The sequence below is a fragment of the Anser anser genome (assembly GCF_964211835.1).
Source record: "Anser anser genome assembly, chromosome: 5".
NCBI lineage: Eukaryota > Metazoa > Chordata > Aves > Anseriformes > Anatidae > Anser > Anser anser.
In genome coordinates this window covers 44,223,226-44,244,581 of record NC_139725.1, presented here as the reverse complement: position 1 = coordinate 44,244,581, position 21,356 = coordinate 44,223,226, and the positions used below count along the sequence as shown (strand labels likewise).

Sequence of the window (21,356 nt, the reverse complement as noted above, 5' to 3'; positions counted from 1 at the left end):
GTGAGAAAGGACAGCTCTAAAACCTTCTCTTCTGTGGAATGAGGGATGGCAAGTCTGTATTTCACGATACGGGATGTGACACCCACCCTTTGTGAACTTCAGACTTATTACAGAGGAAAAGACCCACACAAATCTCGTGTGCAGGCCGTAATGGTCAGAGGTGTATCCAGCTTACACAGCATCATGGTTGCTTTGGTGTCGACACATAAATCTTTCTGTCCTGCCTCCATCACCAATCTAACACACAAATCTTCAGCAAGAAGATGCTTAGCTCCCCTAAATGTTAAATGTTTTGTTCCAGTATTTGTTGGCAGAAAATTCCTTCCTGATATTCTTATCTCTCATCCTTGCCAGCATCGCTGCAGAGGCTACTTTATTTTCCACGCGTAGGTTTTCTTTTCTATTCCTTTTCTTTTTATTTTTAGCTCCAGCTGTTTGTACACATCACAAAGCAACCACAAGATCTGTCATCAGAACTGTCATTTTCTGTGAAGGGTGAAGCCTGTGCATGGAGGAAGAAATGAGCTATGCCACAGGAACTGAGAAAAGCCCCTTGGCTGCAATCGCAGAGGCTGCTGCAGGATGCAACAAAACACAAACATAAAATCTGATGAGATAAGGCTAGCAGCCACCCTCGGCGGTCAGCTGCCTGGCCTTGGCTCAAGGCAGGAACAACTACACCTATGGCAACCCTCACAAGTTTGCCTAGCCTGCTCTTAAAACCCTTCAGTGATGTGACCCGCATCCTCCCCAGAGCATCCACACCAGCATCTCTCTAGCCTTGTCATTAGATCCTGCTTTACTCGTGTTATTACCAAAATCTCCTTAGCTGAACTTTAAACCCATTATTTCTTGTCCTGTTTGCAATCTGTCTTTACCAGATTTGAAAATCACACATCTCCCCTCAACCTGCACTTTTCTGGACTTTTTCTACCCTGGCTTGCTCAGACTTAGCTCATGAGTTGCACCTGCTTGACCATCAGCTTCCCACTGGCCTCTCCCCACTTTCATCAAACCTTTCTCAGGAGGCAGTGCCCCAGACTGGACATAGCACACGACAGCTAAGATGTTGTACCAGGAGGGTTTACTTGTCTCTCAGACCACTCTGCTGTCAATCAGACAAGCACATCCACCTGAGCTCTACACTGATGGCACCTGCCTACAGGGGCACTTGGCTCTGGCTGCTGATACGATCTTTCCAATTCACCTCTAAACTAAGGGCAAACAGCAGCTCATTTCCTAATGTCACAGTAAATCTGCTCAGCTCCCCATTATCTGCTGCAGGATTATCCAGTTTCAGCATTAATTGTGTCATACAGGCCAAGACAACAGAGTTGGCTCCATACAAGCAATTCAGCTCTGACAAAGTTCATTAGCCCACACAGTGCACCGTGCAGCCACAGTCACATCTCTGCATAACTTACACAAGCCAGCTTAGGACAAACATCACTTATTAGCTCAGATTCAACACTGGCCTTATAGCACTGGAGCCAGCTCCGTGTAGATTCAATGTGGTGTCTCTGAATTTTCTTCTGGAGCTACCAGCTCCAGAACTCAGCAGATCAAGCACAGATCTGGTAAACAGTCATTATATTATTTCTGATATGCAGAAGATTAACTCAGGTAGGAAGCGATCAAATTAGTGGGGGTGTTCCATTACCCAAGGTATCTGACCTACTCATTGCTGTGGGTAATGGCAAGCCAGTACATCCATCAAAACGAAACACCAACCCAAAGGAATTTCCAGGAGACGATTTCACAGAACGATATTTTAATGCTACTTAAATTAATTTCATTCTATCTACTACAAATGTGTGCAGATAAGAACAAACCATAGGATACAACATGTTTCTCCCTACAGACTCTGGTCCATTTCCTGAAATCACATCACTATAGGCTCACCTCTAAAAAAAGCACAGCTGGCAGGGGCTGCTACTATTCTTAAGGCAATGTGTGCGTGTCAGGAGTGCTAGCAGGCGTGAGAAGGATCCCAGCATGTGTGGATAGGAAAGCGGGGAGAATGTAAGTGGCAATTTCCTAGATTTGTAGTGATTGAGTTGACAGAATCTGCAGTTAAGCAACCTTGACTCCAAGTTAATAGGGTTTCTGATTGGGAGGTAATTTCCGAGGGTTTTTAGGAGTTTGTATCAGTGCTGATAGTCATTTACATGAATAGTGATAATGCATTATCCTTCTCATATCTTCCCACTAGGCCTTTATGTCTCCTCTACCTCACCCTATCCTCTTTGCTGGTTCCCTGCACAGCTGCATTAAGCACTTCTTTTCATTTTAAGAAAAGGCTGATCTACAAATGTTTCTCCTGCCAGAACTGGTGAACACTTAGCCATTAAAATATTATACCAAATTTAAGCAGCCCATGACAAGTAAAACTGGGAGATTAAGTTTAGCCACTATAACACACGGTGTAGAAGGATTCCTGGCTTATTCTAGCTCAGCTGTCAACGCAGAATTTGCTATGGAGCTGCCAGGGGCTGCCCAGTATCACTCTGGTATCAGCGATACAAGTGGTTAAAACACAGAAGGTACCTGAGAAGAAGGAGGACAGGCAGAAGGGGAGGGCGCACCGGTCCTACCTCGCTGGCTGAGACTGGCGACCGGTCAATGCCCCTGTTGACAGACTCCCAGGACCTGGCGGTGAGCATGCACGCAAAGAGCGGGTACAAATCCCCGGCCCCGAGCCGCCGGCTGTACTTCTGCACCCTCTTCATATCGGCCTTGATAAGGGCCTGCCAAAGGCGGCAGTAGTCCATGCGGAACGACTCGCTCAGCACCTGGGGAGGGAGACACAGCCCTCAGAAGTTCATGGAGGGCAGGGAACAAGGAGGAGAGCCTTGTGCCCCCTAGCCATGCCCTATCCCCCACTTCAGAGTCAGGAAATTTCCTTGGAGGGTTATGGGAGTAATAGGAAAAACATATTCATATGGGCTTCGAGGAGCAAGGCTGCAGCTGGGTACGCTCTTCCAGCCTGACACCCACAGGCAGCTCACAGGGCCTTGGAAGACCCCCCCAGTTACGTACCTGGTAGAGCCCATGGTCCAGGAGGATGATGTGGGCCTTGCCAGAGGCTGGGCACTTCTTCACCAGCACATTGCCTGGGTGCGGGTCACAGTGGACAAAGCCATTCACGAAGATCATTTCACTGTAGAGTTTCCCCAGGTTGCGAGAGATCTGTAAGGAGAGAGGAGCTGGTCACAGACTGCCACCCCCAGCAGGGTGCGTGCCAGGGAGGGGATGCAGCCCCTGTGTGCCAGCACCACGGGGAGCAAGGGGCTGGCACATGCCAAGGTCCCCACACAGAGCTCGGGGACCCCTCATGCTGACAAATGCACGGTACGGCTGCTGGTGTCTGCTGCACAGGGATCCAGGGCGTGCAGGGAAGGATCCACGCAGGGGGTATCACGAAGATGTTTGCAGGGTTAGGCGTTATTTGAGAACATTTATCTGGCATGAAAAAGGGTAGGAATGTGGTAGGAATGTGGGTTAGGAATGGGTAGGAATGAGGTTTCTGGTCCTGTGGGTAGAAATAGGGTTTCTGGTAAGGAGGAGGAAAATGAGACAGCAGATAGTGGCAGATAGACCTTGACAGGGAAGGTATTGAAGAAGCTGCTGGGGTGGGTGAAATGCCATCTGTATGAAGACTCAGGTGTTTCCTTCAATGGATGACAGCAGGGCCCAGTGGAGAAGAGGTGGGAGAGGATCAGCCTGTCTGTCTGCTTACCGGAATGAACACAGGCTCCCTCTGCCCTCCCTCCACCACACCGTCTCCTACTTTCCCCCTTCCTTTCCTCAGTCCCACACTAATCTGATTTACGATGTCTGTGAAGATGAAGCAGCACAGAAAAGCTGTTTAAATCATCCTGTCATTGCTGTGTCCCTCCATGCCACTGCTTCTCATCACCCGGAGATGTTATTACAGTTAAAATCTCCTAGGAGCTAGTGAACATCCCCAGGACCTCAGATCAATCTCTCACCACACCAGCACAGCAACCTCTCACCCTGACATCCCACTGCTGGTCCTCCCTGCCATCAGAAAGTGGCACAGTGCTCCACAGCAGAGTGCTGAACAAGCAATTAAAAGACAATTAAAAGTCAATCGTTACAAATGATTTCAAGCAGACACACGATGTAAGCAGCAAACAGGCAGCTGTCCCCACAAGCAGCGGTGGCGGAAGAGGTAATGGTTATACTAACGACAGCTTGTCCTGCAGAAAACCTGACAGCAAGGAAAGGACTTGCTTTACCCATGTATGAAATGCAGCCACCTCTGAGAGGAGCGCAGTGGCTGTTTAGGAAGCCACAGAACAATGCCACGCTACTGCATCAGGACAGACCATGTGGAGCTCCAGATCTGGCTGAGCCACCCAGAGCCCAGGGGAGCAGGTGGAAGCAGAGCAGCCAAGTGTAGAGCAGCATCCTGATGAGCAATGCCCAAGTAACTACAAGTGAGGAGGAAGCATGGGAACCCTGCCTGCAGCACACCAACAGGGACAGCTGTAGGACCAGGTAGGACAACTCTCCTTCGCTCAGGTGGGACCTGGAGCGACTACTGAATCATGGGGATGCGGCCCCCATGCCAAATCACCCATGCAGGTGCTTTAGCTGTACAATTTGGTAAGTCTGAAGTACCAGGTGTTCTGACATCCTAGAAAGGGTAAGTAGAACCTTGCAGTCCAAGGATGTGCCGGACAGTCTGTCCTGAGCTAATCATTCACTCATGCAGACTCCCAGGGACCTGCACACCAGGAGAAGTGGACTTGGACATCGTGACTGCTTCAGGTGCAGGGCAGGTGTCCTCTCTTCAGCCACCATCAGCAGACAGGTTACTATCTGTGGTCATAGCCTTTTACAGCCCAAGACACAACAGAACAGAAGCTTGGGATTCATCTTCCCACCTTACCATGGGTCACCTTAGAGGGGTCACAGCCCTGCTCAGACCCACGGGCTGGGTCATGGGTACAAGACAACCTTTACTTCCCCATCCCCTCTCCCTTCTCTGCCATACTTATATTTACTTCACCAGAGTACAGCCTTGAATATTGCCAGTAGCTAATGCTCTGAAACTAAACTTTACAGCTTCTTTAAGAGAGAGGAAAATATTCTGTATAATTTAGTTAGCATACAGAAAATATGTTACAGGGATTTATGATAAAATAAAACAGTCTTTACCTTTGAAAAAAATAAATTTACTTAGAGTAAGAGATGGAGCTGCACACTGAAGTATTTTAGCATATTTTTGTCTGCTGACATATCTCTAAAATTGAAGAGAAATTAATTTAAGATAGAAAGCATCAATGCTGTTGAGTTCTAAACAAAAAGGAAGGCTGTATTTCTAGAAATTAGAGTATAAAATAAAAATAGTGACCCATCATTATAATTCAGACAAAAGGAATTCATGTTTCTAGAGCAAAAAGTTAAGAAATAACCGTGACACCTTTACATACATTAATTGCAATATAGCTCCATGAGTCTTCAAAGACACATATACTATATATAGGACCTTTGGTACAGATGTGTCATATGTCCAATGCTTTAAGTTTTTTTACTTACATAACTTCATTTTCTGTACATAGTTATCTAACGTGCACTTGCTGAAGTACTGAAACGTGGCTATTATTATAGGATTCTTAAACTTAGTACAAAAAGACTTTCACTAATCGTTCAGAGGGGAAAAAAAAAAAGAAAAAGTAATGCAAAAATTGAATTCTGTTTTTCTCAGTTTCCCAGCTTTCTAGCTCTACATCTCAAAGGGGCCAGAGAAAGGGGACCAGGACAGGAAAAGGAAAACTAAAAATAAAGGTAAATATATTCCTTCTTCAAGTTTTCATCTTTTTCCTAGGCACTCACATCATCATTACACACAGCAGTGAGCAGTGACAAGTACCGCCACTGACACAGCTTGCTCTCTGGATGAGATACAAGGCTATGCAAAAGACCTATGCATCTACAACCTGGGGAGCAGGTAATACATGTTTGGTACAGTTCTGTGCCTGTATATTAGCAAAAATATGATTTCTTGGTATCAGAAAGTTTATGTCAATAAGTGTTTGATTGTGCATGGATAACTGTAGGTCTGTTGTTCCACGAGTGCTTGCTTTTTGAGTTTCTCTCTCTGAGACCTCAGTGACTACTGACAACGATTCCCAGTAACTTGCCTGGAGTTAACTCCCCTAAACTCTGAAGCGCTCATCTTCTATTGACACCCTCTAAGCAGTTTCAAGAGAGATTCACAGAAAGAGAGCCCTAGGGGACCGGTTTGTCTTGGTGCTTGGAGTGTATACAGGCTCCCCTGGTCAGGGAAGACTAACAGCAGTGCATGATTTTCCACATTAATCACCAGCCAACAACACAGTGTGCTTTTTGAATATTCACGGGAATAAGGTTCTTAAAACACTTGTGGAAAAGCAATTGGAAGAACCTGTCATCTATGCCACCAAACTTCCCATAGATGCTGACCCCTGTTTTGCTTTCTCCAGTACAGTGCCCCATCACTATGGCCTTCATTGCATCCTTACTGTAAATACCACTGGACAAATAACTTACAAAGAATTCACTCTGGAAGAATGCAGTTAAGTGAAATGGGAAAACAAACACGTGAAAACCTCTACTCAGGGGAAGAGAGGAATTCAGCATGCGTTCAGGCTGTGTAAGACCTTGGGGTGAAGGTGCATAGCAAATTAGACAAAAGGTTGCAATGATTTACGGAAGCAAAGACCAAAGTAAACACAGGCATTTTGTTATGACACGGTGAGGTCATCATTCCTTTCCCTCTTTATCATCCAACACAAGGTCCTTATGATTACCAGGGTCTCCCAGCACTGTTCTGCTGCGCATGGTAAAAAAAAATAATAATGATCACCCCTGGAATCCTGCATTCACTTCAAGACACCTCATTAAGAGAGATGCAGACAACATGGAGTGAGTTTAGAAAAAGCAAATAAATGAGCAGGATGCCAGAGGAATTTACTTAGGAAAAAGGATTAAAAGAGCTGAAGGTTCTGGAGTTGGCTAAAGAATACCAGAGAAGAGACAGTCTACCAATTTTAAAAGGTTTGAATACTAAGGAAAGAGGCACTTGTAGCACTGAATGTGCTACAAGAAATACAACTAGGTAGAAGCAGGTGTAATCAAGAATAGGATAATTTAGGCATAACATTATAAGAAAAAATAAAAAAACCATGCCAGTCAGCAAGCAGATCTGAGCTTGGTATGTCAGATTGACACCAGACTCGGGCTTTGGCCAGAGGCACATCCTTGCCTATTGCCAGAAGGTGTGTTATTGCCAAAAAGAAGTTCAATTTGTCTGTCTGTGCTGCAGCAGAACGTGATGACTACGGCCACCAAGAAAGCCCGTGTCCTCACCAGCCAACGCAAATAGCAACCTGCCATTGCCACATGATATGACATGACCATGACACTGTCTCAGGCAAACTACACATTTTCAACCCAATATTATAATATTGAAAAAAATGCTTACAGGATATAAAAATGCTTGCTATAGCCTCCTTTAAGGTAACTGTACAGCATGGTAAGGTCTCCTCTGAGCCTCCTTTTCTCTAGGCTAAACAACCCCAGCTCCCTCAGCTGCTCCCCGTAAGACCTGTCTTCTAGACCCTTCACCAGCTTCACTGCCCTTCTCTGGACTCACTCAAGCACGTCCATGTCTTTCTAGTAGCGAGGGGCCCAAAGCTGAACACAGTGCTCGAGGTGCGGCCTCACCAGGGCCGAGTACAGGGGGACAATCACTTCCCCAGTCCTGCTGGCCACACTGTTTCTTATGCAAGCCAGGATGCTGTTGGCCTTCTTGGCCACCTGAGCACACTGCTGGCTCATATTCAGCTGACTATCAACCAATAACCCCCAGTCCCATTCCACCCGGCAGCTTTCCAGCCCCTCTTCCCCCAGCCTGTAGTGCTGCATGGGGTTGTTGAGTCCCGAGTGCAGGACCCGGCACTCAGCCTTGTTTAACCTCCTACAGGTGGCCTCAGCCCATCGGTCAGGCTGTCCCATATCCAGATCCCTCTGCAGAGCCCTCCTACCTTTGAGCAGGTAGGAGGTTACTCACACCTGACATGGTGCTGTCTGCAAACTTACCGAGGGTGCACTTGATCCCCTTGTCCAGATCATTGATAACGATATCGAAGAGAACTGGCCCCGATACTGAGCCCTGGGGGACACCACTAGTGACCAGCGTCTAGCAGGATTTGACTCCATTCACCTCCCTCTGATAAACTCCCAGCATATTTAAGAAATTCTTCTCACTGGCTTTTAAATGTATGGCTTTTCACTTGGTATTTCTCCTTTTTATGCCTTTCTATCACTCCAGTCCTCAAGGCCATCAGGTGCTATTGCTACTTTAACCCTCCTCTACAATGACAAAACATCCCAAACTGGTGCCATTCATAACCTCTTCCACAAAGTTCTGTTTGTGTCAAGGTCGTTACTGAAATTATTAAGATCGGTTTGAAGAGCAAACCTTGAAAAACTCCACTGTGATAATTTCTCTCATTAGCATTGCCTCTATCAGTTTCTCACCTACTTTGCAACTTCCCTACTAATCCCCACCCTTTCTATTTAGTTGACTCATATCCAGTGTATCATGTATGCCTACTGCATTTTTGTCATCTAATTCAGAGGACCCCAAGCCATAGCACAGGTAACAGCAGTGATGTATTTCTTCTTGTATATACAACCCACCTCTTAACAAAACAGCATGCCCAGCTGACAGAACCACCTGATATTAACAAAACACTGGAAAGCCCATCACAAATAAAAACCCTTACAAACACCAGGCCGATATGCCTAGCTAGCAAGAAAGAAAGGAGTGAGCGCAAATTTGAGCCTATGAATACTCCTTTAGCAACCAGATGGCAGATATACCATGTTCACTGGTAGCTGCAATGTAAAAAACTGCCCAGAGTTATCCAGGAAGAGTCACTGATACTTTCCTGGCCTCCTGAGTAATCTGCAGCAGTCCTGGCTACATGCCTCCAACTGACACAAAGAAGAAGGGCAAAGAAAAAAATCCTGTGCATGGTCATTGTAGAGCTGATCTCATTGCCTGCCTCTGATAAGACCCAGATGAAACTGCCTGATAGGGCACTATCTTTTCTTGTCCCACCTCCATTTGTGACTGTCTCTTTAGATCAGGAGCAGATACTAGTCTCCAGCCTTAATTTGGCTGTAATATTTGCCAATTATTTTAAGACATGGCGACACTAACTTCTATTGATCTCATTAAAAGTAAAGGTCGTTGTGCAGCTCATTTCTCAGGGCTCAATATTAGCTCCTCAGGCCAAAAGAATAGCATTGATTTTGGAACCTTAATCGAAGGTTAATTGGATTGAAGAGTGTATTGGGTTTTTGCTTTCTTCTGCAGTTGTTATTATGGCCATCGTCTAAGGGTTTGCTTAATCCTGCTAGTACAATCCTGCCCAATTAAACTGGTGTCAAATTAGCAAAGGGTGTGGACAGAGAAGAGCCACAATCTGAAGCCTGCTGTATGTCTCTGCTCTGAAATGGCTCTTGTCCATAGAAGATTAGGATGGTCACACACAAGAGATCCAATTTCACACTTTGTCCTCTATGATGCAGTTGTGAGGATCAAAACACAGCGCTCTGTAACGTAGCACTATTGCTATCTACTGATCCAGCAACACAGCAAGGTGATATCTGGACACATAAGATGTCATTAAGATTCAGGAGTAGCTTTTAGGGCTTCCAGAGTGTACTCCTAGCATGCCCCGTACTCTCTCTTGGGAACTGAGGAAATTATTTTCCTGCTCAATGTCCCATCTTCTACTGCATTTAAATGGGAAGAAATATTCTGACTTAACTAGCCAGGGAACTGAGGGGCTAGCTTAGTAAGTTTCTACAGAGAAGACCAGTTGTCGTTCATTTAATTGTTATTTGCATCTCTGTCAGACCTGAAATGGACAGGGGGATCATTTTCCCTTGGCTTTAAATGTAGTTGTATTTCCTTGGATTTAACGTAAAGCATCTTGCTGAGACTCTTGAGCAATTGATTCACACTTATGCTTGAGACTGACTTTCAGTAAGAGACGGGTTTGTGTGTAATTTAACTCTTTATGTGGTGTCTTTGCATAGTTCAGAAGCTGGAAATATTGGAGGTCACCATCCTTGTTTACCAGTGCCTTGTGAACTGTCATTAAGCTTCAGGCAAGAAGAAATGTAGGAGAATCTGTAAGGAAACCTCTCCCCAGACTAAATCAGCAGGTGCAAAGAGCAAGAATAACCATTTTCCCCAGGAACTCCATGCTCCATTTCATCTAACACTTGAGTTTTATAAGCACAAATACTTGAGACATGAGAGGTTTCCATACTTGCACTGACAAAAGGATTCCACCCTGGGAAATCCCATTTAAATTTTAGCAGCCCCAAGTCAGCAGCTCCTGGCTCTTGGCAGAAGGGTAAATCCCACACTGAAAGCATATTTCAGGTTGCAAAGCTGTCAACCATCAGAAGGTAGCTGAGCTCTTTATTGAGCTAAGAGATATCATTGCAGTGAGGATTCCATTTAGTAGCAGAAGGAAGCAAAAAGCCACAATAGGATGAAGTGACAGATGGCAATAATTGCACACAGTAGCTCATCTTAAGTATCTTAGCTGTTTGCTTTCACTTCTCAGCTGGACAAAACATTTCACTGACTTCTGAATCATCCACAGCCCATGACCAGGCACTCAGTGAGCTGAAGCACACAGCACCATTTCCTTTCCTGACTCGAACACAAACCAAGGCAATCATGGTGAGCTCTCCACTTGCCTGCCAGTACTGGCTGGTTGCTTGGAGGCAATACAGCATGTAGCACAAGCACATCTCTAAGCTCCACAGCTCCCATAGCCCGCTGATCCAGCAGCCTCTGTGGAGATAGTCAGAGCACCTACAAGGAGGGACAAGGAGGACCTATGCAGCAGATCACAGAGAATGTCAAGATTTGTATATGGACATGGTCTCTCTAAATGGATCAGTTAAAATCAGAATAGGTGCAAAGGGGGCATGTGTGCCATCTGAGGTCTTCCTTAGAAGTCCTTGCTCTAAGTAGCCTTCCTTTCCTCCTTTGTATGCTACAAACAACTTGAGAGCCCCCCAGTCTATATTTTTCCTCCCTTCTCCGCTCTACCCACCATCTCCAAATGTATCTTCCCAAGCAAGAATGTAACTGCTCTTGTGTCTTGAAACAGGAACAACCCAGTTTCCAAGTGGCCCCCTTCTTAACCCTGGTCTTCCCTCAAAATTCACACCAGCTCTTTCCCTCATAACTCCCTTCTCCAGGCTTCCCTCCCATTGTCAATATCCTAGCTGCATTCTCATCCTCGGCTACACTTACACATGAATAAGTAACTGTTCCACAGGCAGATATTTCAGTGTTTGCACTTGTCTTTAGAAATCAAAGCCTTCTCTGATTAAATGCCATTACAGTCCAGCGCTTGGACGGATCCAGAGAGATTAATGTGCTTTTGGGCAGCTTTAATGATAATCCTGCTACAGACGGTATTAAGTAAATGTCAGTAACCTGGTTTGAAGGGAGCTTTCACCTCAGGGATCCTTTCCATTTAGAGGAGAGAGGCTCAGCTTGCTTTTCAAGGGTGCGTTGTCACACAAGAGAAATCCTGCTTAGTGAAGACTCGTCTTCCTCTGCCCAGTAAAACAAAATGGAGTAAGATGATAGAGGAGTTGATAGATAGATAGATTGAGGTGATTTATAGGGAGCTAATGCATCTCTTAAAAGCCAGAACTGCTGTCTAAGTCACATCATACTTTTGAAACCTTTGTTGCCACCCCCTCCTCATGCTCCTTTCAGTGCCTACTTCCTTTTGTTCACTTTGCCACCATGCCATGAAGCTCCTTACCCATGGCATCAACAGCAGCAGCTGATGATGGACCCAGGTTGTATTTGTCACCATCTGCTGCACCTCACCAGAGAAGTGGTCTGGGGTGTGCATGGCTCCTACCATCTCACTGTGGCCATAACAACAGACCCTTATTCCCCATCACATGCTTCTGAGGGTCTTGGTATCCCCTCCTTTGACTACTTTATTGGCAATCAGTAAAAGCTAATCATTAATTTGGGGGGGCAGAGAGAGAAAAAGGACAAAGAACAGCTCAGCACAGGTACTGAAACTGCAGAAATGTCGAATCTTACCACTGAGCTGAGTAACATCATATACCTGACAGATTGCCAAAACTTCTGAGGCTTATACCTTGCTGTAGTAAGAGTTTGTTGACTTTTTTTTTTAATTACATTTTAGACATAATTTAGAGACCAGCAAAATATGTGGTTTCCTTGCTGCATGGAACCTATTGTGCCAAGATGTCACAAAACAACCTTTCAAAAGGGGTGGATGAACAAAAATAAGAGCTAAATTGTCATCCTAAATCTCTCCTATCAGAATAGATCTGCTGCCCAAGAACTTTGAGGAAGCCCTGCTCAAAATCTGAACATTGTTCAAGAGTCCTCCTGCTAATGTATCAGAACAAGCCTTTCTGACAGTTTCAAGACTGAATATTGAGAAATATTCAGTTTTGTATCTGAGTGCTGTGGGCTAGATTTGACCTCTGCCCATACAGCAGAAGAAAAGGACTTATGTAAGACATGTTCACTCAAAGAAACAACTCACTTTTGACCAGTTGTTCTGTCTGGGTGAATGGAGCTGACTGGGTGTTCTGCCATGGACCAGACTTTTTAAATCTCTTGATAACAAAGTACATGAGCTATCATGTTCTCATGAGTCACACAATGGTGCTCTTTGCAGACCAGATGCATCATTGAGGCACTTACCTTGGTAGATACAAAGAAAGATCATCAGCACAAAATAGACACAGAAAAAATTGTGTCTACCTCTGAACAGCTGACAAACATCTCTCTGATGCCCTGCTGGGAGGGAGGAGAAATACTAGTGACCCAAATGTTCCAAATTCTTCCTGATGGAGATGTGAAAGACTAGAGACTGCATTATCTACAGGTGAGTCATTTAAGAAGTCCCTTTAATGAAAATGGACCAGACATCTTGCTGGGAAGAGAAGGTCATTCACTATTGCCCATTGACCTTGGCTTGTTCATCACAATTAGAATGGAAAGAGTCTTAAAACCTACTTTAACCTTTGAACTTCCTTTCCTGTATTTCAGCAGAGAAACACGTGACAAGGTGCCTGTCTTTTTGCCTGTAGAAGTTACTAGAAAATGTTTCATCGGCTTCTGCTGGGTGTAAGACCAGAGGAAGAGGTGATCTACGCAGAGAAAAAGGCATGTTACTCAGTCCTCAGTCCTGTAATTTGGCTGACCTCAGGCTGACTTAGGGAGGCAGCTGAGAAGATACACATAACATTCTCTCCTTGTGGCGCATACCAAACTCACATTTCCCATTCCCTGAAAGGTCTTTGGTATGTCTTAACCAATGCCACATGAATTTTGCCATAGATAGAAAGGGAGCAGAGAGGAAGAAGAGCAGAGAGGGAGGAAGCGCTCAGATTTCAGGATTAAGTGTATGGACAGATTAAGTACAATTGATTTTATGCTGTACCTCTTTGGCAGCCAATCAACCAAGTGAAGCTGTGAGGCTCATCAATAGGGCACAAGGGGAAAGGCAAGAGCACTGCCTCAATCAGCACTCACAGACAGAGGGGTGGCTTTACACTGTTGAATGGCTCAAAACCCTTTCCCCAGGCATATTCTCAGACCTTCTTGGAAGTAATGCCTTCTTTTCCTCAAGAATCTCTTAGCAACAAAGAATCCCCAGCACTCTCCTGACATCATGCCACACATACAAATTATTTCACTCATCAGGGAAATGTAGGTTCTCCAGGAATGAAATCTGGCAGCTATTTAATGAAGGGCAGCAAAACTTCACAGCAATATAGGGCCAAGAAGCAAAGAAAAACGTACCCAGTTGCATCCAGAAGAAAGAGGGAGATTTTGGAAAGCAGACCAAAACAACACACGGCAGAATATTATGCAAACCACCATGGCTGAGATTCCAGCACTCCAGCAACAAGGATCACCTAAGGCCTGTAATTTACATCTCCTTTATAAGGAGACACACCTATTGGGTTACAAAGGCTACATCCCATGCGTTTGCCCCAGAGAAAGGTAATGCAGAAAAAAGAGAGGGGAAGACAAGGGACAAAAAAGATCAGAGGCTGAAGCTGTTCCTTTAGGATAACAGGAACTGCCGTCTTGGAACAAGCCATCAGTATATTTAATATAAGAGCATGGTTATCACTTGCAATCTGTCTCCTTGAAGATATCTCTAGCTGTGCAATCCTACAGGACAGTGTTCCCCAAAAGGGATTATATACTTTCCCAAGATCACAAGAAACGAGATTTTTCAGATTAATTGCTCTGTTCATATCTGTATGTGCTCCCTTTTCTGCCCCTTCCCGTTCTGTCAGCATTTGTGTCCAACATCAGGTTTGCATTGCCCACCATGCCCAGTTCAGAAACGGCTGAGAAGCTACCTCATTGACATCAATGCCATTCCTCTCCATGTACGCCCTGTCGTTCACCTGCCCCCCTTCCATGAACTCCATGAGAAGGACACGCCTTGTTGAGAGCTCCCAGTATATCCTGGGGACCTGAAACAAGAAAAGTTGGGTTAGGTCAAACAACAGGCTGGGGAAGGAAGGAGAACATATCACACACAACCCAGGAAAGGAGTGAAAAATGAAGAGGTTGAAGCGAGGCCTTGTTTCTTTCCTGTGCACAAGGGAGGTAAATGCAACTATTGTCACTGCAGGCCTCTTCCCCAGGACAGCAGCGGTATGTGCAAGGACAACACACCAATACAATGGCAGCAGAAAAAATGCTTGTGCAACACTCCGGGCCCCACTTTACAAAATTTTCACCACTTCCCTCTCCCATTACTGTTTGATAGCTTTCTTATCTGCTCTGCAGCTCCTACAAGTGGCCTGTTTAGCACCTATTGCAACTTCCTGAATCATCCACTTGGCTCCTTTAGACAGGAACTGCATCTCGTTTGCTATGTACAGAGCTCACTTATGCAGCTCTAAAAATGATAAGCCATCGTCATAAATTGTATCTCAGCAGTGCCCCTTGGAACACAGACGCATTTGAGCTGACAAACCCTGTGTACTTAGGCCATCTGCAATCAAACTGGGAGAAAAATCAAGTGTCACAAATAAGGAGCTTGTCATAGAAACCCTGGGAGACCCTTAACTATCTTATTGCCAACGTGACACAGTAACGAGCATAAAATGTCAAAGCACTTTTCATTCAATCTGCAGTAAACCAAGCTGAGTGAGGTCTAAGTAAGAGGCCCTGTGTCACGCAGGGAGGCAGTGACGCAGCGTAAGAGAAGCCTTCACTCAGGCTGGCTCCCCCTTTTCCAGCCTCTCCATGGGCCACAGCCTCCCCCAGGCCACATCCACCTGCTCCACCGGGGGCTCCTCCACGGGCTGCAGCGTGGAGATCTGCTCCGTGTGGGACCCATGGGCTGCAGGGGGACAGCCTGCTCCACCAGGGGCCTCTCCACAGGCCGCAGGGGAACTGCTGCTGCCTGCCTGGAGCACCTCCTGCCCTCCTGCTGCACTGACCTTAGTGACTGCAGGGCTGGTTCTCTCTACATTTTGCCCCTCCTCTCTCCCAGCTGCTGCTGTGCAGCAGCTTCTTTCCTTTCTTAGATCTGCTCTCACAGAGGTGCAGCCACTGTCACTCATCAGCACAGGTTTGGCCAAAGGCAGGTCCCTTTGGAGCCAGCTGGAACTGTCTCTTATCTATCATGGGGCAGCTTCTGGGCTCTTCTCACAGATGCCAGGCCACCCCAGCAGCTCCCCTGCTACCACAACCTTGCCACATAAGCCCAATACAGCAGCCTTCCCAGCTTATCTGGATGTCCACTCTTTGCAGAGTTTAGTGAGAGAACAAACCAACTCCAAAACTAACAGTTCCCTAGCCCTTCTAGCTTCCGTGGTGTGCCTCCCAGACTCACATACCCTTGCTGCCTTAGATCATTTCAGTTGACACTCATTCTTGTCTCAGGATTTACAGGGGCAAGTCACAGGGCTTACAAAGCACCGTCTATGCTCTTGGAAATGCCTCTCTCACTCACAGATGAATTCTTCAGTGATTTTTTTAATTACTCACAGATGTTTGGCTGTAATGCTAGTGCATGGAAACAATTTATCTCTGGCTTTAAAAGCTCAACCAGGTTCACAGCACAAAATCCACTTCTCAGCTTTCCTTCGTGTTTAGGAAAATTAATGATACCGGAGCCCAATTCTTCCGTTGCCTTTGGGTGATGAACACATCTCTGAATTGGCAGGTCAGACGGGAGGATCCATTATTTAGCCATCTCAAGCCATTTGTTATTGTTACACATATTGATATCATGATAGCTCCTTAACCCAGCAAGAAGGCGATTGGCCGTCTCCATGGGGATTTACTTCCCAGTATCCTAGTTACAGCTGCAACAGAGCTGCAGCTCACCAAGGTGCATCACTTCTGACAAGCGCCCACTCAGCAAAATCATTGGCCTTTGGCCTTCTGCAGCCTCGGTGGCTTTCAGCTATCTGTGTCAAGGGAAAGGCCGCTTCCTGCCCCTGGGCTCCAACAGGACTGCCCCAAACCTGCACTCAGGTGACAAGGAATTACAGCCCTTGCATGGAGGAAACGAGGAGAAAATGGGTGCATTGGCCTGTAAAGTCTAGCAAAAACTCACCTCATTTCAGGCATCCATCACTTCCAGCTTGGGACCTCTGAACAAACAGGAGGTTAAAACCTCATTTTAACGTGCGTATAGGGGAGCTTCCAAAAGAGTGTGCATCTTTTGCTGCCTTTATATATGTGCAAATGCAGTTACGTCAGTGACTGCAGCCACAGCATTACATGGGCTTGATCGTACTTGTGTACTTACAGAATAGACACAGCGGAAGCTTGTGCCCCGTGTATGTCAGCAGAAGATGTTCATGTGCAGGTTTGAAGATGGGAGCATATGTCTACAGAGATGAGGATGAGTGCTTATCTGGTTGTACTTGAGACATTTGTCAGTGACCTCTGCCAGTGCAGGGCTGGAGATGTGGGGTATGTGTATCACCAAGGAAGAGCGCAGTATGGGAGCAGCTGAGTTTGTGTATCAAGGTAACACGAATGCATTAGCCGTAGATGTGTATGAAGGGTGTATGCTCACTTCCAGAGTGAAAATGTACTTTTCTGCAGGAGGAAAGATTCATGAAAACCTGCTCCCTCGTGAGACATGCACACAGTACACCCAACACTACTTGACATCATCAGCCTCATTCTAGCTTTTGCTGTCCATACCAGCAGAGCAGTCTAGGATGAACAACACAAAGGGACTAAACTCCACTCTCCATCTATAGTTTTTTCCAGGCGATGAATGAGGTGAATGAGAGGCATAAAGTGAGACTATTAATACACATACGTGCATGGGAATATGTACTCCCTCACCTTCAGGAAGTCGAAGTTCCTCAGCATATGAGCAACCTTCTCAGCATTTCTGCCTTCATTGAGAAAATCCAGCTCCAAAGGTAGATTCTTCTTTGCTTCTTCCACCAGCCACATGAACTCAAAATCTGGAAAGATCTGCTTCACGACCAAGAGGAGAACCTGAGAACAATGAAACAGACAATCAGCTGCATGCCAGCTCCAAAGCCACACAGCTATACACACTGCTGCGCTGTTAGCTACACAAAGCAGATGCTGTTTTGACAGATTCATTCCATGTAACTTACAGACCACCCCCCCCCCAAAAAAAAAAAAAACCTTCCTGCACCCTAAGTGCTTGTAGGGTTCTTGCAGCAACATAATACAACATATGGTGTTATGCCTTGATTCTGCAACACAGATTTTGGCTTGCCCCTCCACACAGGCACATCCATAAATTACCTGATGGAACAGACACAAAAGGGCAGTGCTAGGAGCCCATCTGCCCCCTACCTAGAAATAAGTGAGCAAAGCCCTGAAGAAGAGAGGACAAGGCCAGATCTTGCCAAGGGAATACCCCAAAAGTGACTCTTTTCTGAGTCTCTAACTCCTCTAACTCTACAAGACACTGTTTGATTTCATTTGAACAGCCCTCAGATAATGCAAAAGAGGAATATCTAAAACTAATGCTTCTCACCTCTATGTTACTTCTTCCACTTCTGAGCAAGAATTTTGGTGACACAGAAAACCCACCAGGCAGTTCAGAAAAGACAGTGGAGTTCAGATACAGGTGGTAGGCTACAGATCTCTAAAGGGCAGTTCTGGTCAGAGGTCAGAGAGGCATTTGCCCCTCAATGTCAGCAACAGACATCCTCAGCAACACTGAGGTGGTGTTTTCTAAGTACCATATCTCCACCAACTGGCTTTCTCTTCTTCTTAAGGAGATTAAGCATTCAGTTGCACGTGGCTTTGAAAAGACCAGCCAAAAAGTTTCTGGAAATGTTTGTTTGCAGCAACATTTAATAAAGGGGCAAGTGACAGGCAGTTCTTCCTGAAGCAAATCAAGATTATGCACCTGGATGGCATAAACAAGGCTGCACAGCAGCCAAGCATGCTTTCTATTCAAATGAAGGGCAAGTTTCTCTGCCAGTGTCACAAATTTACAGAAGTTGACAATTTGGACCATATGTTAAGGAAAATAATCTGTTGGGTTTTTTAACTATTTGAGTCATGAAACAAGAATAAATCTTAAAGCACAATCTACTTTGCTGTCCTTATCTTACTTGTATGCCCATCTAGAAATGAAAATCAACTTATCAGTGTGTGTTCCTGGACAGTTTCCCTTTCTAGATCTCCACCACTGAGGTGAAAACTCCTGGACTGCAGGAGGAACATTAAAACACATCTACAGAAAGCTCTTGTCATTGAAATGTATGACAAAAAATAAATTCATGAACCGTCACTGCCCCTGTTCAGCTGTGCAAAAACATTTATTCTCCACCTCTGTCTCTACTTCTCTTATCTAAATGTCAGTACCAAACTCAATGTTCCTTTAAAATGTAATCACCAGGTTCCAGACACTATTGAATGATTTTTCTACTGTTATATCTAGAGGCATAAATCCTTTCAAATTTATGTCACCCAAATGAAATGTAACCAGCGATCTTCATGAAGATGTACATAAACTTTATAGGGGCTGCAGGATTATTTTATTGGTGCTTGATGTGAGAAAATTCATACATTGTTTTTCGCTTTCTTTAAATGTTCTTTCGAATCAATTTGCCAACTTGATCATCAGCAGTGACATACTTAAAAAGTATTTGGCCTGTCACTTTCCTGACATCTGTCTAACATATTGTCCTGAAACAAGTATTGATGTAAGAGCAGTGAGGGATCTCTCTCTGGATTTATCAGATGCTGCCCTGATTTTTAAAGAGTCAGCACTGACGTTATGAAACCTCAAGTGAATTTAGGAATTTTCCATCTAGGTTTTCCCATTCAGATTCCTTCCCATCAATCTCTAAAGGAGACTATCTCCACAAGTATTTAAATTAACCTCCTACCTAGCTGCAATGGCTGTCTGATTCTTAAAGGACAAGAACCTCAGGGGACATAATCTGTCCTTAAGTGAAGCCTACACAAACATAGTTCCATACAAGGATATGATGATGCATGTAAACCAAGAGTCCACAGGAGACCCTTTAAAAACAAGGCTGTATGTGTCATGTTGTGAACTACTTTTGCATAACTGTGTGCACACAACAAATCTCCAGTATGACAAAACAGAATGTCTATAAAGCAAGGACAATGATGAATTGCCAAAAGGAAATACACTTTTAGTTTAAAGTTTCACAGGACGATTAGTCTGAAACCAGAAAAAGCAGGACTCATTGTAAAATTATTTGTCTGAATAACAGTATAACCACCAATCAGAGCATCACAGAATGAGGGGAGATTTTTCCTGATATCCCCTGTTAAAAGCACAAACATCTCAAGGTGAACCTGGGTCCTGTTTCATTCATGCACGATCCTCTTATCGCCCTGATCTTACAGTCTTTCAATACCTTGCTCATCCTCGACTGCTCAGTGTCTGCTATCCCACCCCAAGCAGGACTGAAAGATGCCATAAGCCCCCCAAGAATTGCTATGCATGCGACAACTCACAAAAGCAAACTCATTAGTTCCGGAGAGAATCTGATCAAATCCAAACCTACAGCTGGACCCAAAGCCAGTTCAAACAGTTCTCTTTTCTCAAACCAGCACTAAAACAGACACAGCCCATATCAATGGAATAACTTAATTGAACCTCAAAATTTATGTTACTACTAGTTCAACATAAATGTTCTGCTAGAATTTGACGTGCTCTAGCTGGAACCAGCTGTGCTGCTTTGCAGACTGGCCAGTATTGCTCAGAGCAGGGTGTTTTAGCTGCCTAAAAAGCTTTAGTTATGCGCTCCTCTGACAGGGTGCTGTCACGATCTTTGATTCCTGATCTCTTGTGATGCAGAACTGTGTGTCATTGCATCAGCAGTACCCTTGGAACACTTATCAGATTTCCTGAACTTCATCTTCCTCTCTTTAGTCCCATAGACATAATGTCTGCCAATAGGTGTGCATATTACTGCATAGTGGTGCTATACATACAGCGTATGTGTGCTTAGTAGGAGAGCTAAAAGCATTAGCATTATCACTTACAGACCTAATCCTTCCCCTGTCCTCCACCTCAGCTCCATCTCCATTTCCTGTTCCCTACCATACCACTGGCATCTTTGACTATTCCAATGCAGTGCAGTGCCACAGCTTTTCCCCAGTTTCTCCATTCAATGGGCTAGACTTCAGAAGTTTGGGAGAAGCTACAGCATTGCGCTGGGAACGTGAGTGATACCCACCATTCAGGAGAGGAACTATTTCCTAGCTGAATCCCTCATTTGTTTGTCTGCCCCTGTTACGTGACCCTCTCCATATTTCAGTGTTTTTGTTTCCAGCATGAATCAGGTCAGCTTTACGGGCTGATCAAGAAACAGAACCGATCACAGCAACCTCAGCCGCTGTTGAGACCATACTGAAATGTAACTGAAAAACATGCTGGTCACTTTTCCTTGGTTACACAGACCTGACTGCCAGGGAAACTGAGACCAGTTTAATCCACCAGCTAATTGGCACACAGGCAGTAGAGAGACATCTGGGGCTGACTGATTTTTAAATCTCAGAAGGACTTATTCAGATGTCATTCATGCTCACCGGTCTCTGCTTCTGCCCTCCTTCACTCTTAAGCTCTTGTTCAGTCTCTCCATTCACACAATTGCCCTTACAGCAATCTTCACCAACTTTCTGTATTATTCCTGTAAGACAGCACTTACCTCTGTGGAGGTTTCAGAGCTACAGGATGGTGTTGGTACAGCTGCTTACGCTTTGGGTGAAC

General features: G+C 45.1%; 1 protein-coding gene across 11 annotated transcripts in view; it reads right to left on the bottom strand.

Moving 5' to 3' along the window:
• Positions 1 to 21,356, bottom strand: part of ADCK1 (aarF domain containing kinase 1) — an 89,228-nt gene that overhangs the window by 3,198 nt on the left and 64,674 nt on the right. For all 11 annotated transcript variants that reach the window (XM_083838592.1, XM_083838590.1, XM_083838583.1 and 8 more), the window contains 4 exons: positions 17,459 to 17,617; positions 14,494 to 14,610; positions 3,040 to 3,189; positions 2,595 to 2,792 (listed from right to left, as the gene is read on the bottom strand). In XM_083838592.1, the coding sequence (XP_083694718.1) occupies positions 2,595 to 2,792; positions 3,040 to 3,189; positions 14,494 to 14,610; positions 17,459 to 17,617 (624 nt within the window). The remainder of the gene's footprint in view (positions 1 to 2,594; positions 2,793 to 3,039; positions 3,190 to 14,493; positions 14,611 to 17,458; positions 17,618 to 21,356) is intronic.